Source organism: Strongylocentrotus purpuratus, unplaced genomic scaffold (assembly GCF_000002235.5).
Source record: "Strongylocentrotus purpuratus isolate Spur 01 unplaced genomic scaffold, Spur_5.0 spur5_scaffold_1, whole genome shotgun sequence".
Lineage (NCBI taxonomy): Eukaryota > Metazoa > Echinodermata > Echinoidea > Camarodonta > Strongylocentrotidae > Strongylocentrotus > Strongylocentrotus purpuratus.
In genome coordinates, this window is record NW_022145594.1 from 39,371,867 (window position 1) to 39,391,468 (window position 19,602).

Genomic DNA, 19,602 nt, shown 5'->3' on the forward strand with positions numbered 1-19,602 from the left:
AGTGAGCACAATTTTTTTTTTTTGGGGGGGGGCCCTCAAAAATCTGAAAAATCGCACCCCCCCCCCTTCCTTGAGCTCCAGAAGGGGGGGGGGCATCTTTAAAAAAATGGTAAAATTAACGTGTTTTTACAGGGTTTTTCATCTGGCTTGATTCCTCCCTTGAACCTCACTCTCTTCCCTCCCTCTTTCGTCAATTCCCATGCACCCTCATGTCCCCCTCCCTCCATCTCTTCTCCCTCACGCTCTTTCCTCCCTCTATCCTCCACTCCCATGCACCCTCATAATTATGTCTCCCTTCCTCCCTCCATCTCTTCTACCTTTCCTCTCTCGCGTTCTTTCCTCCCTCTATACTCCACTCCCTTCCTCCCTCCATCTCTTCTCCCTTACATTCTTTCCTCTCTTCCCTCCCTCTATCCTCCACTCCCATGCAATCTCATATGTCTCCCTTCCTCCCTCCATCTCTATATACCTTTCCTCCCTCGCGTTCTTTCCTCCCTCAATACTCCACTCCCTTCCTCCCTCCATCTCTTCTCCCTTACATTCTTTCCTCTCTTTCCTCCCTCTATCCTCCACTCCCATGCAATCTCATTTGTCTCCCTTCCTCCCTCCATCTCTTCTACCTTTCCTCTCTTGCATTCTTTCCTCCATCTATCCTCCACTCCCTTCCTCCCTCCATATCTTCTCCCTTACATTCTTTCCTCTCTTTCCTCCCTCTATCCTCCACTCCCATGCAATCTCATTTGTCTCCCTTCCTCCCTCCATCTCTTCTACCTTTCCTCTCTTGCATTCTTTCCTCCATCTATCCTCCACTCCCTTCCTCCCTCCATATCTTCTCCCTTACATTCTTTCCTCTCTTTCCTCCCTCTATCCTCCACTCCCATGCAATCTCATATGTCTCCCTTCCTCCCTCCATCTCTTCTACCTTTCCTCTATCGCGTTCTTTCCTCCCTCTATACTCCACTCCCTTCCTCCCTCCATCTCTTCTACCTTTCCTCTCTCGCGTTCTTTCCTCTCTTTCCTCCCTCCATCCCCGGCACTCATGCACCCTCCATCTCTTCTACCTTTCCTCCCTCTATCCTCCACTCCCTTGCACCCTCATAATGTTCTCCTTCCTTCATCTCTTCTCTCTTTCCTCCCTCTATCCTCCACTCCCATGCACCCTCATATGTCTCCCGTCCTCCCTCCATCTCTTCTCCCTTTCCTCCCTCATGCTCTTTCCTCTCTTTCCTCCCTCCATCTCCACTCATATGCACCCTCATCTCCTTCGATAATTCCCTGCCTCCCTTCACTGCCTCCCTTCCCTTCTCTACCTTCCCCTCTCTCTGGATTCAAACCTTACAAATAAATCATAAATTCAGACTCGGAATAAGAATAATAAGAAATACTTTAATCTTGGCAAATACTCTGTACACAATATGGACACATTTCAGATGTAATGAAATTTCAGTTCATTTGGTATTCATTGCATATCATAAATACATGGCTGTAAACTTACAAAATATAAGGGCTGCAGTGATCAGGTTCTCTTCTTAAAATTGAAAACGTTCTTTTATTGCTATATATCATGTATCTTCAAAGAATATTTATTTATACACTGATAGAAGTGTCTGTGACTGGTATGCCAGTTTGCATTACAAAATTGTGATTTTGACATTTTCAACATGTTACAGAGTTCAGGATTTCAATGCATATCTCTCTCCTATACAATTAGCTCTTAGCATCAAGGCTAACATCAAATTACAAGACCACTTTGTTCATACATGCAGGCATTCAGCATAAGGCATACAAAACTTGGTACACATCTATACTGATAGATAAAAAGGAAGAAGATGAAGAAAAAACAAAAACATTATCAAGTACTGGAATAATCCCTGAATTGCATATAGACACACATGTACAGTTGGGCCCAATATACATTATCACAGTTTCTCTTAATCCTGCCAACTTTTCACTTCAGGAAGACAAATATTGTCTCTGTCTATAGTAGGTATTATTAACTTTTCACAAGTGCGAATTGGCACCTTCAACTGCACCCCGCAGTAATAAATGAAAGTCCTTCCCCGCGTGGATTTTTTAACACTGACCTGGCTTGCTGCCGACAGAGTCGGCAAAAATAAAAAAATTCTTGGCCCCCCAAAAAGGGATGCGACTTATACAAGGAGATTTACAGTTATATACAAAACATAAGGCAAACAAAACTTGGTACACATCTATCTACTGATAGTTCAAATGGAAGAAGACAAAGAAAAAATAAAAACATTATCAAGTACTGGAATAATTCCTGAATTGTAGATATACATACCGGTACATGTACAGTTGGGCCCAATATACATGAGCAGAAGGTCATTGCAGACCAAATTGTGAAAAAAAACTGAATTACACGGAGACAGAATACTGGATACATGCTCATGAAAGTTATGTAATCGTTGTTCAATTATGCACAAGCAGTACACTCCATGATACACAGGTGGAAGCATTCTTCGAAAAGGGAAAACAAAGGCTATTTATGTAGCACCTCCATCGCTGAAGGAGTGATTATTTCAAAATGTACAAAGTGGGACCTCTTCATGTTTTGAAGATCTGTGGATATTCAGGGTCATTTAGGACATGTGCTAACCATGAACTGGTCTATTTCACTCACTCCTGCCAACTTTTCACTGCAGGAAGATAGACAAAATTTGTCTCTGTTTATAGTATATACAAAGCATAAGGCACATACAACTTGGCACACATCTACTGATAGTTAAAATGGAAGAAGACAAAGAAAAAACAAAAACATTATCAAGTACTGGAATAATCCCTGAATTGTAGATATACATACCGGTACATGTACAGTTGGGCCCAATATACACATTATCACAATTTCACTCATTCCTGCCAACTTTTCACTTCAGGAAGTTAGACAAATATGGTCTCTGCTTATATATACAAAGCATAAGGCACATACAACTTGGCACACATCCACTCAGAGGCCTGATAGTTAACATTGAAGAAAAAACAACAACACTATTAAGTACTGGAATAATCCTTGAATTGTATACATACGTGTACAGTTGGGCCCGATATACATTATCACAATACACTCTTTCCTGTCAACTATTCATTTCAGGAAGATAGAAAAATGTTGTCTCTGTTTATAGTATATACAAAGCATTGAGGCACACAAAGCTTGGTACACATCTACTGATACTTAAAATGAAAGAAGACAAAAAAAAACAACATTATCAAGTACTGGAATAATCCCTGTAATGTAGATATACACACATGTACAGTTGGGCCCAATATACACATTATCACAATTTCACTCATTCCTGCCAACTTTTCACTTCAGGAAGATAGAAAAATATGGTCTCTGTTCAATATGTATAGTATATACATCACAAATCACTCAGAGACGAGTGACTCCAGATGGGAATGAGTGCAGTTGAGAAAATCTGAGTAAAATGAGTTTCTTACAGGTGCATGTAAACTTTCGGGGCCCAACTGTGTATACTCAACTTGTGTGAACCTGAACAGAATGCATACAATTAAGTACAACATGGTAATGTAGATACTTAATAAAAATAACAGTAACAATACAAAACGTCCTCATGGTCAATATTGCATTCTGGGGACTCTTCTATAAAAGTTCGAAATTAAAATTACATCTTCAACCAATCAGGATCGCATATTTAGTAATTGCATTTACTTCTTGAGTTGTGTTTGACATTGCAGCTTTTAAAGCAAGAGGGCCCTTGTAATGGAATCCCACTTGCAGACAAACTGGCTCAGATTAACCCTGGGCCCTGTTTCATAAAACTTGTTATCAATAACAAGTGTCACATTTCTATGACAAATTTGCTCTAAGCTAAACAAATGCAATGATTTCAGTAGCTTATAAATTCTGCATGATTATAGATGTGTTGTGTGTTTTTATATGAATGTTTGCTATTGTATAATCAAGGAACCACGTGGAAGGGAAAAAAATGCTTGTCACAAAAGTAGTCATGGAGGGTCAACATTTGATCCTATGATCCAGGCTTTACTTCATGAAATATATAGGGTTATTAGGGTTTCACTTTATTTTTAGTTAAGACAATAATGTTTAGGGTTACGAATATGTACACATAACATAATATATCTAATGTGTATGAGTATAACGTTGCGATGTGGTGATAGTTACGCATACGCATTGCCTCCAAATATACACTTAATACTTAATGAATGATCAGCATATCTCTTTAATACATTGAATGTGGTGTTTCATTACTAGTGTTATATCATTTCACTTTACCTTTACAGTACAGTGTAAGGTCTGAGGCTGAAGTCAGTGTAGGAAACCCAAGTAGAAAAGTTGTTGCAGGAGCAAGTGTCATACAACTGTCTTGGAGATAGTTCTATATGATCAAGCAGCACCTAATCCTGCTGTGCGATTTGGATGGTTGTACACTACTACCCATGAGTGATGGCTCATCCTCATCGTCTGAGAATTCTCTAGCATCCTCTTGAAGATGTTCTGATGGCTGTGATGTTCCACTAGGCTCATCCTCCTTGTCTGAGAGATCATGAGCATTCACCCTGAATTGATGTTGAGGAACAAAGATAAAATATAGGTTAGGGGATAGGATCTGGGCCCTGTAACATATGACTATATGACTGACAATCAATTGTAAAAATAGTAATAATAATAATAATAGTAGGTTCTTGTATATCGCTCCTGTCTGTCAGACTTGACACTCCTGGCGCTCCCGATTATTACCCTGGCTTTTAGTACGGCTGCCATTACGGCGCTCTGGCATATTAACTCTTAAGCTGCCACCCATACAATGAACCCAGTGCCACAGTGCTAATCTCCTGTGTGCCAAGTTAATTTTAAGGTTGGTTCAAGTGCGTGTTGATTAAATCTTTACAAAAAACAAATAGCTGAATTACTCGAGAAAATCCAATCTGACTGTTGTATTCAAAGACGCGTAATCCAAAGCCGATAATCTGATGCACGCGATGGTACTTTCAATAGCGCTGTAAAAGCACTCAGCACGGTGCAATGGGCATGAACAATGACTGTTATTACATTTGTTTGCTAGCGTGCACAAAGCAGTCGAGCGGTGGCTCGCTCGCGTGCACAGAGCTCTATAACAATAGCGCGCTAGCGGTCTCATGGCAGGATATGAGTTAAGGAATTAATCCCTGCCAGGTACCCATTTACATCACCTGGGTTGAGTGTGACAAATGTAGATCAATGTCTTGCCAAAGGACATTAGTGCCGCGACGGGACTCAAACCGCGGACCTTGTGATTGAAAGTCCGATGACATATCCACTCGACCTCTATGTAAAATCTGTTGTATCTTCAGTTTTGCTACAATTTATTGTATCTGAATAAGCATCTGTAACATGAAATTATTGGTATTAAAGTTGCTATCTATTATAATATCTCGATTGATGTACAATCAAGATTAGGGAGATACTATTTATCATAATTTTCAATGTTACAGGGCCCAGGTTTTCTGAAATTCAGTATGGTTACCGGTATGTAAATGTACAGTTAAGAGATAGATCTGCACCAGTACCAACATATAGTGTCTATTCCATGCAATTTCAAAAAATGATTAATAACATAATTTTTACTATTAAAAAATAAAAGACAACATACAGCACAGTTTTCAGAATACAGCTCCAGAATGCTATGGAATTGTATTTGGGTTATTTTGGACAATATACAAATATTATGAGCAGTATTACGCAGCAGCTAGCCACATTGCAATACCAGTAACTTTGGGTGGCCTTGCATTCATAGAGAAATGAGGAGAGGGGAAATGAAGCAAAAGTGCTTGAATAGAAAGTAATACATGAAAACTGATATAATGTGCTTGACAATATAAAAATGAGTTACTTTTAGGATCTATCCACACTCCAGTTGATGCTGTATGCATCTATAGTACACAGCCATTAGGCCGAATATGATATGTGCATAAACAACCTCAACAGGAGCGGGTACATCCTGTATGAACAAATGAAAATATCCATTATTTGTTTGATACAACAAAAATCCTAGATCCTTGTTATTTGATGTACAAAGACTTTATTTCAAGATGGCTTTTTTTAATTATCGCTGACAAATAAACCCCAACTAAAATAGGCTTGAATAAGATATACCGGTAGGTGCACTAACCTCCACAAGCATCAATATGCACAGTGCTTCACAAGTAATAATCTACACACATTATATCAAGCACATTTAACTCTACATGCTCTGCTGCATATTGTGTACTTAAATATTGTTAAATACTCAGTAGTACTAGAAACTACTGCATGCTTTTCATGGAAAAATATGTGTTATTCTCAGTAAATGAATCACACATGACTACGTTTCACCAATCATTTGATTAGGATCTAGGAGTGATTGAGTAATTCGAGTTGTACAATAAAATAAATCTGTAATTCATTGCTTAGTTCACTTACGATTGAAAGTCTGTGAGCGCCTTCAGAAATGAAACGAAATCCGCTTGGTAAACTTCATTGAACCTGAAATTTCCGTTGCTGATCTGAGGAAAAGAACCCTGAAAAGAATATAGATATATGAGCCAGATTGGTGATAGTAATTCATGTAATTTTCCTCCATTCCAGTCTTCCAGGCATACTTTACCATATATTGTACATGTTCATATCGGGGGATCAGTAACACAAAGACGTAACTCCATATTTTGCCCAAATGAGTATTTCATATCAAAATGTTCAGAAAAATGTGGGCTTTCCAAGACTTAACTCCACCCAACACCCGATTGAAGTCAATGACTCCTTAAGGCCCAAGTGCTCAGTGACACATAAACCACTTTTTCTCAAAAATGGCCAAAATGGAGTTACGTCTTTTGTGTCACCGAGACACTGACTCCTCGATATGTGGACGGTCAGTACACTCTCTGGGATATAGACTAAGTGTCCTTGTTACACTGACACTTCCAATATGTCCCCCAAACAAATACACACACATAAAAAACAGCTACCAGTATATTGAACTGGTCAATATTTCAAAAGCAATTCCTTTCTTGTTTTGGTCCAATTTTTTAGGAAATATTTTGCGGCGGCTTAGAAAAACAATATAGAAAAGTGGAATGATATTGAGCTGGTCAATATTTCAACTAAACTTTATGCTGACACCCCCTCACACCGACCGACCAACCAACCATCTAGCAAAGTCCAGTTTTCTGGCAATGTCTCTATGCAAAAGTTGTTGCCAGACGTGGAAGTGGTAGGGATGCTGGTTAAGATCTAACCGGGTGATGCGGTTAAACGTTGCTGAGGGTAGACCTAATCCATTTCATCTGGAACTGGTGCTCGTAGGGTGATGAGTCTCTGTCTCACTGCTTGTATGTTATTCTGAGATCTCGCTGTTTGTCGCCTTCCAAAGTTTCCTCAGTTCCTATTCAGACTGGTTCCATGTTGATGATATTTGCACACATTGGCCAAAATCGCTAGCTTCGAAGTAGACAAAAATAACCGTCTGGTATGGGTCATTCTTTAATAAAACTGACATTTGTCAACATTCCCCATTCACAGATGGTAACCCATAGGGCTCGCACAACGGGGGGAGATTGAGCTGATTTAGATCTAATTTTCTGATTTATAAATCAGATATTTTTCTCCTACTGTATGTACAGTTATCAAAGTTTGCAATACTTATTTCCAAATGCGAAATTTACGGACTTACTTTATACGAGTGATCCAATGTTTATTGAAACGGTTTGTTCGTGCATTCGACCTGGTAATTTATGACATGACCCGGCCGATATATTTCCGGGTCAACGTACCAAAACATAGCCAATGGCCAATCGGAGCACTCGTTTGATATTGGATTTATGAATATTCATATATCACTGGGTCAAGCCGAGCTGACTCATACGTAGCTCTTGGACATTCGAAAAGAAAAAATGAATATTCATCAACTCAAACCAAGATAATAATAATATTTAATTTTTATATAGCGCTTAATACCAATGTCTCTAAGATGGCCAACAACAAATTATGTTGACGACAAGTCTTTCTCGGATTAATCATTAATTTAGGATCTTAATGAGCAAGCTATTGTAGATCAAAGTAGATTATTTTTGTGTTATTTTTAATTTTTTGATAAGATTCAGTGAAATATTGCAGCCAAAGTGGTCTATGTATACACAAAGGAGCCAGATGTAATCTCAGCGGAACAAACGTAGATATCAGAGACTGAAGCTTTCTGTCTAGCTTCGAAGGAACTTCACGTTCTGGAAAACGAATCCTAAATTAATTTTGCACCGTCTGCAAACTCCCTGTCTCATGAGATTTTCTTACAATGAATACCCTCTGCCTGTTTGTTGATTGCACCATCATGGCTGCATGAGGTATGACTTATATAGCACATGAAATCAATGGTTTACTTACCTCATAGACACAAGAAATGCATCACAGGCTGATGAATACCAAAGCACGTCATCACAACGAAAGCATACTAAAATAACTTTTTGTTCACCTTGAATGACTCATTCAATAAGGGTTACCTTAATCAAGGATTGAGAAAATTGCATACCGTAATTAAAAAGGAAATTATCATATTTACCGGTTTTAGATTTATTTTTTAGAAATGAATCATAACGAAAGACATTTTTTTAAACATTTGCTACTGATCGACATGAACAAATTAATTTTATTTTGCAATCATTTTCAAACTCAATTTATTGCTCAATGGGTCCTCGACACACAAACTTTGCTTTAATAGAAACTTGGTACGAGGAGATTTTGACCATTTTGTTGTTAAAACCCTGGCATTCAGTCATCTTTGTTAGGAATTAAATAAACAGGGTATCATTGGATAGGATATGAGTTACTCTTTATCATGACATACATGTACATTGCATGACCACAAAGATTGTAACTTTTTATATGAAGCTACCAAAGTTGGTAAAACTTTTTTGATATGCACTGAGTACAAACACAAATACATACCTGTAAGGCCTTTGCATTCAGTGTAGCAAAGAACTCCTCCTGGAAATCCTTTCCACGTAGTTTCAGGTGAGTCAGGTTTGGCATGGAACACAAAGCTTCTGCTAGGTTAATTGAAGAGGCGGATGTTGGACACTGAACTTCCCATAGCTTAAGAGTTTGGACCTACATGTATACAAACAGTGATTCATACACGTACATTTAATACCAGAGTACATGTATTTCGTGAATGACTGCAAATATAACTGGGTGCTTAGGTATATATACATGTCTGTGTTTGGCCATGCTCAGGTGACAAATGCTCTCGGCTAATATTAGTCTAATATATAGGATTTGGAAATGGGCTGCAAATAGGTTTGAGCTTAGGTTTAGTGATAGGTATCCTCTTTGGTGCAGGGATAAAGTTAAGAATTAATAGTTTAGGATAGTAAGCACAAAAAATTGTTGACGGAACATTCGTAAAAAAATTGGAAGACTAAAAGTATGCATTAACCATGAATGTGTATGTAGAGTGAGTACATGGAGTTGTGCTCAAAATAAATACACTGTGATCTAGATCTCCATTCTTGTTTAGTGAGTATTGCACCTGAAGTATACTTTGATACTGCTTTCAGACCCATGATAACATGATTCCAACCTTAAAAATGCTCTGAACTTAAATATACAAAATTTACAAAACAACAAATATTTGTATCTACTAGTCTTTAGAGCATTTTAGTAATCCGTTTATAATGAAATTGTATTACTGTATTTAGTAGCAACACAACACTCTTTTTCCCCTCAAAATGCTTACTTGAAGACCTTCAGTTGGTCTTCATCACAAAAAGAAATACCTTTCCGGAGGTAAATCTTTAAAAGTGATTTTTGTTTTGTTTTTGCAGAGCATTATATTTTCAACTCAAGCTATATAAATTCAGTATCATACACTGCATATGAAAGACCCTCTATATAAATGAGGTTTCTTTGTCTGCTAAGACTTTTATATATTTTCATACAAAACATTACACACATTGAAAATATATTGACTACCGGTATTACTAAAATATCAGAACTCCTTATACTCATTTCCACTGCAACATGTGTACATGAATTCATCATGGCATGGCTATAGAGTACAAACACACACACATACATACCTGTAAGACCTTTGAATTCAGTGTAGCAAAGAACTCCTCCTGGAAATCCTTTCCATATAGTGTCAGGTCAGTCAGCTTTGGCATGGAACACAACGCTTCTGCTAGGTTAATTGAAGAGGCGGATGTTGGACACTGAACATCCCATAGCTCGAGAGTTTGGACCTACATGTATACAAACAGTGATTCATACAAGTACACTACCAGAGTACATGTTATTTCCTGAATGACTTCAAATATAACTGGGTGCTTAGGTAGACATGACTGTGTTTGGCTATGCTCAGGTGACAAATGCTCTGGGCTATATTTAGTCAAATGTATAGGATTTGGAAATGGGCTGCAAATAGGTTTGAGCTTAGGTTTAGTGATAGGTATCCTCTTTGGTGCAGGGATAAAGTTTAGAATTCGGTTAGTTCAGGATAGTAAGCACAGAAAATTGTTGACGGAGCATTTGTCAAAAAACAGGAGGACTGACAATTACAGCCAGAGTGCATCTAATTACTACATACGACATATAGTGATGGATTCAAGGAATATCTCCTACCAGGTAACCACTACTACACCTAGGTGGAGTGTGGCAAATGTAGATAAATGTCTTGCCTAGGAACACTAGTGCTATGTACGGCAGGGATTGAACCTTATACCTCTTGGTTCAATGTCCATGCAGAAAATTATCCACTGGACAACATATACCTCTACATGAACCATGGTGGATGCCCATTTAAAAAAAAAAGAGTATATTTATTCATATGATTGATTAAAATAAATAGAGTGGTATTTGTGTTTGGAGAATTAAACAATCAAAGTATAACTACCGCTTTGCGATTATTTAGACACATTTTTGACACTGCCTAAATGCTATATTTCATTTCATTTAAGCAGTGTGTAGAACAGGTGAATATGCATATTCACCTGTTCTACATAGTTTTACATAATAGCAGTGAAGGGATGTTCCTCAGCAATAATTGTTGAGGGTAGAATGAGGAACTGTATATTTTGTCCGCTTTCTTTGTCCGTCATGTTCATAGTGAGAGTGAGTACATGGAGTTATGCTCAACATAATACACTGCGATCTAGATATCCATTCTTGTTTAGTGAGTATTGAATCTGAATTATACTTTGATACTGCTTTCAGACCCATGATGACATGATTTCCAACCTTAAAAATGCTCTGAACTTAAAAATATAAAATTTTCAAAACAAAAAATATTTGTATCTCCTAGTCTTTAGAGCATTTTAGTAATCCGTTTATAATAATGAAATTGTATTACTGTATTTATTAGCAACACAACACTCTTTTTCTCCCCGAAATGCCTTCATGAAGACCTTCAGTTGGTCTTCATCAAAAAACGAAATACCTTTCCGGAGGTAAATCTTTAAAAGTGTTTTTTTTTTTTGCAGAGCATTATAAATTCAATATCATACACTGCATATGAAAGACCCTCTATATAAATGAGGTTTCTTTGTCTGCTAAGACTTTTATATATTTGCATACAAAAAATTACACACATTGAAAATATATTGACTACCGGTGTTACTAAAATATCAGAAATCCTCATTTCCACTGCAACATGTGTATATGAATTCATCATGGCATGGATATAGAGTACAAACACATGCACATACATACCTGTAAGGTTGACGCCTTTGCATTCAGTGTAGAATAGAACTCCTCCTTGAAATCCTTTCCACTCAGTGTCAGGTGAGTCAGGTTTGGCATGGAACACAAAGCTTCTACTAGGTTAATTGAAGAGGCTGATGTTTGACACTGAACATCGTGAAGCAAGACAGTTTGGACCTACACAAACCGTGATCCATACAAGTACATTACCAGAGTACATGTATTTTGTGAATGATTGCAAATATAACTGGGTGCTCCAATATACATGTATGTGTATGCATGTCTATGCTCAGGACTGGTGACAAATGCTCTTGGCTATATGTTGTCAAATGTATAGGATTTGGATATGGGTAGGAAATAAGTTTGAGCTTAGATTTAGTGATAGGTATACTTTTTGGTGCAGGGATAAAGTTAAGAATTTGGTTAGTTCAGGGTAGTAAGCACGAAAATTTGTTGATGGAACATGTGTAAAAAACAGGAGGACTGACAATTACAGCCAGGGTGCATTTAATGAGACTACATACTACACATACTACGTGTACAACGTATAAATATTCACAATTGAATGACACATGCCCTTAAAACTAAAACAACAACAACAACAACTTACTAAACAACATTAGTGCTATATACTGCAGGGATTTGAACCCCATGCCTGGTGGTTATAACTGTACAGAGATTTATCCACTGGACCACTTACGCCTTTACGTGAACCTTGGTTGATGTTCATCATTTGAGATTGTATATATTAAAGGGATCCGGTAACTTTGTCTCAGATTCTGAAAACATATTCTGGATTTAGCTCATGATGCAATGATAATTATAAACCTTTAGGTCAGTCAGGAACCCCGTGACTTTTACAAGCCGATCGCCTGTCTGATTATCAAGATATTTATGATTGGAATTACAAATTTTGAAAACCGTTCGCCTGACGGTTTTCATAACACTACAGTCTATTGGGGAAAACGAGTATGGTAAAACCGGTCACTCAAAGATTTTTACTTTTTTGAGGCACTTCTTGATCATTTTGAAGCGCAATTTTTTTAGGGCTTCAATATTACATCATATCACAGACACTGATAACACGTAGGGCCGTGTATCTCAGATTTAACATTGTTAAACGATCCCTTTAACTCATATGACTGGTTATTTTTAATTGAGATGCATTTGGGTTCGGAGAATCTAGTAAATAATGAAAGAACTACCGCCTTGTCGACTATTTAGAAGCATCAGTGAGATTGCATAAATTTTATACATTCACGACTGAAAGTATTCATTACACATGGATCTACATGCAGAGTCTGTACATGGAGCTACATGTGCTTAAAAGTACACTGAAATCTAGATTTAGAAATGAGATATTAATTCAATAATAAGAGTAATGATAACAACAATAATAACCACACTAATAATAAGAACAAGAACAACAATAATGTCATTAGTTAAAATACGTATTGGTAAGTACCCGTAAATCTCCGTGTATAAGGCGCACCTGTGTATAAGGCGCACCCCTATTTTTAAGACTTAAAAAAAAAAAAAGTCGGGAAGAAAAAAAATCAGGAAATTCTTTTGCCTTTATTTGTTTTTTTTGTTGCTTTTTGTTAAAACCAGATCAGATCCCGTCTTATTTCAGAGTTCGGAAATACTTTCATTTTATTACGAGGCACAGTTGAAGTGCTTGTGAACTAAGTTAGACCTTTGCACAACAACAACAACAAAATCCAGCAGTCAAAACAGCACGTCCATTTGAACATATGGAACTACAATGACTATACAATGGTACAAGACATTTCTAGAATAACTCCACACAACTTACCGACAATTTTATGTTGCATTGTTGATATGAAGACGAAAATAAACTGCATAACTTATTTTTCTAATAAAATCTGCCGGTAGATTTAGATCTAAATCCGTACCATATTGCCAAAAAGTAAAAGAATTAAGGGACGTGAAAGATCGTTTCTTACGAAGCTAGCTGCCGCGCAACGTAACTGCGCAGGTTAAAATCGCTATTCCATTACACCGCACATCGTGGTAGGATACCAAATCTGCCCCCGTGTAAGTGAGCTGCATGATACAGGTGAGTGAGCTGAAGACACGGGAGAGCTTCGGCCGGCAAAGTGCTTTGTGAAGGGCATAATTTATCGAGACTGAAAAAAAAAAATATCAAAATCTCTTCCCTTTAAATTAGGAACGTAGTTTTACTTCATATAGTAGATTCTATTCTTTGTTTTCATTATGAAATTCATGTTGAGACACAGAGATTTTTGAAAACCAATAAAAAGTTGCATTTTGAGGACTTAAAATATTCTGTACCTGTGTATCCCTTACAAAAATGTCCTGTGGTAATTCCTGTGGTACCTCATTTTACCACACAAAATACCACAGGAATATTATGTACCACAGCAACTCGTGTGGTAATGTCACTAGACTCCTGTGGTAATGTCAACGGCTGGCTGTAGTAACTTTGTATTTCCTGTGGTACTTGATGTTACCACACAAAATACCACAGGAATATTTAGTACCACAGCAACTGATGTGGTAATGTCACTAGACTCCTGTGGTAATGTCAACGGCTGGCTGTGGTAACTTTGTATTTCCTGTGGTACTTGGTGTTACCACACAAAATACCACAGGAATATTATGTACCACAGCAACTCGTGTGGTAATGTCACTAGACTCCTGTGGTAATGTCAACGGCTGGCTGTGGTAACTTTGTATTTCCTGTGGTACTTGATGTTACCACACAAAATACCACAGGAATATTTAGTACCACAGCAACTCGTGTGGTAATGTCACTAGACTCCTGTGGTAATAATGTCAACGGCTGGCTGTGGTAACTTTGTATTTCCTGTGGTACTTGATGTTACCACACAAAATACCACAGGAATATTTAGTACCACAGCAACTCGTGTGGTAATGTCACTAGACTCCTGTGGTAATGTCAACGACTGGCTGTGGTAACTTTGTATTTCCTGTGGTACCTGATGTTACCACACAAAATACCATATGAATATTTAGTACCACAGGAACTCTTGAAATATTAACTCGACTCATGTGGTATAATGTCAAAGGCTGCATGCATGGCTGTGGTAACTTTGTATTTCCTATAGTACCTGATGTTACCACACGAAATACCACATGAATATTTAGTACCACAGCAACTCGTGTGGTAATGTCACTAGACTCCTGTGGTAATGTCAACGGCTGGCTGTGGTAACTTTGTATTTCCTGTGGTACCTGATGTTACCACACGAAATACCACAGGAATATTTAGTACCACAGGAACTCTTGAAATATTAACTCGACTCCTGTGGTATAATGTCAAAGGCTGCATGGCTGTGGTAACTTTGTATTTCCTGTGGTACCTGATGTTACCACACAAAATACCACAGGAATATTTAGTACCACAGCAATTCGTGTGGTAATGTCACTAGACTCCTGTGGTAATGTCAACGGCTGGCTGTGGTAACTTTGTATTTCCTGTGGTACCTGATGTTACCACACAAAATACCACAGGAATATTATGTACCACAGCAATTCGTGTGGTAATGTCACTGGACTCCTTTGGTAATGTCAACGGCTGGCTGTGGTAACTTTTATTTCCTGTGGTACCTGATGTTACCACACAAAATACCACAGGAATATTATGTACCACAGCGACTCGTGTGGTAATGTCACTAGACTCCTGTGGTATAATGTCAAAAGCTGGCTGTGGTAACTTTGTATTTTCTGTGGTACCTGATGTTACCACACAAAATAGAGAGCGAGATCTTTATTTTCAATTTCAATTCCCAACGGCGCATTTCCACCATTACTTTGCCATTTCGCCAGATTTGTCTTCCTTTAAAACCCAGAGTATGGAGGGAAAAGGTTAGATTTACACCAGGAAAGACGAACTTTAAGTGTATTCCAGAGCAAGAATTTAACAAAATGGGGCAGGATCGCAGAGTTTACCATACCAGCCCAAGTTTAATACATGACTCAGACTGTGTGTGGGGAAATACAAATAGTCGGTCTGCGGAAAACGATTAACTTTGCTGCTCTGGACTGCTAGCTGCTGGAGCTACTTTAAAGATCATCATTTTGTCCAGGAGGTGAGTAATAAAATTAAACATAATTCAATACAGAATTGTGTTTGCTTTTTGTACAAAATAGGAAATTTGGTTAGTAAATCTTACTCTTATAAATTTGGTTCATGAAAAAATGAAAACCGATCGCGTTTGATGAAGGTCGTAGATGGCGTACTGTACTGCATCTATGACGGTAGGCCTACAGTACATAATTATAGTCACCTATATTCTGTGTACCTACATGTACATGTAAGGCTTTTCATTGGAAGTGAAATATCAAACATGAATCTTAATTAGTACAAAATGCGTCCTAAAAAATGAGGATTGTCCGCGAAAATTTTGCGGAAGTTTTTTTTTTTCTTCTGCGGGTTTTGGGTTCCCGATCCGTCTACTTTCATGGGTTGTCCGTCTTCCCTAGGATTTATCGCTCAAAACGTAAAAGTCTCTGTAGACAACAAAGTAAATGTAAAATTATTGCGGAACCCGTTTTTTCGCATCGCCAACGTGCGGATCGGAAATCAGAATCTTCAGCGAAAATGCGGATGATCCTTATTTTTGCGTGCATGTCACGTCATGAGTTTGTGAGGGATGCAAGTAATTGTAGTTTTTAGATGAATTTCATTTGTACAGTGTATGCCATGTTCAACTCTTAATTTTCGCTAGATTTATTTTGAGAGCATAATAGAATACTACAACGTACTTAACTTTGTATTTGTATTTTTTTATTTTTCAGGGTATCTTCGGCTGCTGGATAGTCATCAAAGTGGACTGTGTCGCACTGGTATGCTTGTCTTCTGGTGTACATGCAGACATGCAGTCTTAATTTGTAAGACTGAACTGTCCAAAACACATCAAGAAAATGCAAGACATGAGTGAGAGTGTGAGACCCATACTGGGTAAATGTTCATCGGTATGGGATTCCTATATTAAATGGAAAGCATTTCAAAATGATGTAAATTATGGCGACCAACAAACATTCAGCAAGTACTTCCAGGTCGCCACGCCCTGTCATAATCACCTTGCGTTCGGTCAGAATGAATCTGAGAAATAAATCTTCAATACACATCTTTGTACCAAGGCAATTATCTCGACGAACATAAATTGAATTAACTTACAGCGTCATAAAATATTTACATACATGTATATATCCAATATCTGTGTGTGAATATATCTTCATAACTTTATTTCTCTACACTTTTGGCCATGACAGCTCATTGCTGGTATAGTTGATGCCAGTATTGTGTAACACTTTATAGATGTGTATTCATGTATCTATAGCTTTTTTTTAGTATTCATTTAAATGCATCTGAAGACTATTCATGTTTGACAATTGACATCTTTTGACACTTGACAGATAGACCTAGCTGCAAGTGCTATTAATTAACACTTTTAACATTGTTATGGATGTAAACTTATTTATGTACTGTATACCTTTAATTGCCTTCACATGTATTCATTCATATACATTTTTTAAGAATTAATTTTTGGACTGTTTATGTTCGTCATGATATCTCATTGAAACTTGCCAGATAGCCTTGCTACTGGTGTGTAACATTTTTATAGTTAATATATATACATGTACATGTGTATCCATGGACTTGTACACATATCCACGTAAAGGTAGTGAATCCTTTTTGCTGCCAACATCAATTTCTGTCGAATTTTGCAGGAATTTTAAATACATCACGTATGTCCTATCTGTGAAATTTAAACGTTAGCAGTATCCAAGTATTCAAATTATGCAAGGAAACCCATTTATTTTCTAGACTTCACTGTCAGACACTATGGTGACTGACTGACTTCTTTTTTTCTTGGGTAATATCCCTGCATAAAATGAGCTGTAAAGGGTACATGAGCATTTGTACACATCAATAACCTGTTTCTAGTAATGGCCAAAAAAAACTGCATACATTTCCAAATTTGAACCAAATCTGACCTTTTTCTGTTGTAAAGTGTGCATTGAATGTATCTAAGAATATATCAAGGGTTTTATTCTAAAATGTTTGTTTTGCATGTTATTTTTTATAAGTCTAGTTTTGTCATCTCAAATTCCTGTGGTAATGCCTGGTATATGGTAGGCATGCTAGGTAGTCCTGGTACCTGCAATGCGGGAATCCTATGGTAACTGGCGTGTGGTACTCCTGTGGTACCTGCATGGTGTATGGTAATCCTGCACCCTGTGGTATAACTGGCGTGTGGTAATTCTGTGGTAACTGGCGTGTGGTAATCCTGTGGTAACTGGCGTGTGATAATTCTGTGGTAACTGGCACGTGGTAACTGTCCTGTGGTAATGTCCCCCAAAACCACACAAATTACCACAGAAATATTCCTGTGGTAATTTGTGTGGTAATTTTATGTGGTTACTGGCATGTGGTATTCCTGTGGTAACTGGCGTGTGGTAATCCTGTGGTAGCTGGCGTGTGGTAATTCTGTGGTATTCTGTATGGTAACCGGTGGGTGGTAATTCTGTGGTAACTGGCGTGTGATAATCCTGTGGTAACTGGCGTGTGGTAACTGTCCTGTGGTAATGTCCCCAAAAACCACACAAATTACCACATAAATATTCCTGTGGTAATTTGTGTGATAATTTTATGTGGTAACTGGCATGTGTATTCCAATGGTAACTTGCGTGTGGTAATCCTGTGGTAACTGGTGTGTGGTAATTCTGTGGTATTCTGTATGGTAACCGGTGTGTGGTAGTCCTGTGGTAATGTGTGTGGTAACTGCTGTGTGGTAGTCCCTGTGGTAACTGATGTGTGGTATTCCTGTGGTAAATTGGGACAATCCCACAGGACCATTGTATCTAGTACCACATACTAATCCCTTCTGTGGTATCTGTTACCACATGTTAATCCATGTGGTAACTGGCGTGTGGTAATTCTGTGGTATTCTGTATGGTAACCGGTGTGTGGTAGTCCTGTGGTATTCCTGTGGTAAATTGGAATGTCAATTTACCATTATGTGGTAATTGGCGTGTGGTAATCCTGTGGTAGCTGGCGTGTGGTAATTCTGTGGTATTCTGTATGGTAACCGGTGTGTGGTAATTCTGTGGTAACTGGCGTGTGATAATCCTGTGGTACAGTCCTGTGGTAAAGTCCTGTGGTACAGTCCTGTGGTAATCATGTGGTATTACCACAGGACATTTTTGTAAGGGATACGGCGCACCCCGACTTTTGATTTTTCCCGACGGTAAAAAAAGTGCGCCTTACACACGGACATTTACGATATTTGAATGATAAAAGAAATATTATATAATAACAGTCACTATCAGTTCATGTATACATTTCATATGAAAAAATCTATTCAGTATAATGATGCAAGGGTAAAACTACCAAGATTTGTTGAAATATAATCACACGATGTTGTGGAAACATTTAAAGAATGAAATTCTTCATTGCGTCCAGGGCGGCCTTACCTCGTCATTGTTCTTTATCTTCAATCGTAATCTTTATTTCCTCTTTAATTCAATTTGTCAATTTGAGAAAACGACTTGTACTCCTCATTTCCTTTTATATTTATTTTACTATGGTAACTAGAGGGGCAACGAGAGGACAACATAAATTCAAGACCCAACCTAAATTTCTTTTCTGACCAAAATCGCAATGTCTTAGATTTTCAAGGGATTGATCAGGGAAAAAAATACATGGGGGCTCCGGGCGAATTAGCCCCCGAAATGCCAATAAGAGCCCCGAAAGTCATAAAAGGGCCCCACAAAATTGTATAGTGTTCAATGCAAAATAATGAGTGTTATTTTCATGCAATTTTTAAAGTATTTTTTTTCCTGGGATTGATGTTTTGCATCTTGACAAAGTGCTCCCCCCCCCC

At 37.9% G+C, this 19,602-nt stretch overlaps 1 protein-coding gene across 1 annotated transcript; it reads right to left on the reverse strand.

The window, feature by feature from the left end:
- Positions 1-1,366: 1,366 nt before the first annotated feature.
- LOC115921109 lies at positions 1,367-12,491 on the reverse strand. The gene is made up of 5 exons (XM_030978202.1): positions 11,714-12,491; positions 10,087-10,248; positions 8,954-9,115; positions 6,440-6,537; positions 1,367-4,557 (listed from the first exon to the last, which is right to left on the reverse strand). Exons 1-5 carry the CDS (start codon positions 11,801-11,803, stop codon positions 4,377-4,379), a joined length of 693 nt encoding a protein of 230 aa, XP_030834062.1. The 5' UTR covers positions 11,804-12,491; the 3' UTR covers positions 1,367-4,376.
- Between the last annotated feature and the right edge of the window lie 7,111 nt (positions 12,492-19,602).

Bases quoted from the DNA above. Each gene is read 5' to 3' on its own strand.
- LOC115921109 (XM_030978202.1), bottom strand. From the start codon at position 11,803: ATGCCAAACCTGACTCACCTGACACTGAGTGGAAAGGATTTCAAGGAG. The intron at 9,116-10,086 runs GTATGTATGTGT...GTATACATGTAG, and splicing joins TGAATTCAAAGGTCTTACAG to GTCCAAACTCTTAAGCTATG. The intron at 6,538-8,953 runs GTATGTATTTGT...TATTCTTTTCAG, and splicing joins TGAATGCAAAGGCCTTACAG to GGTTCTTTTCCTCAGATCAG.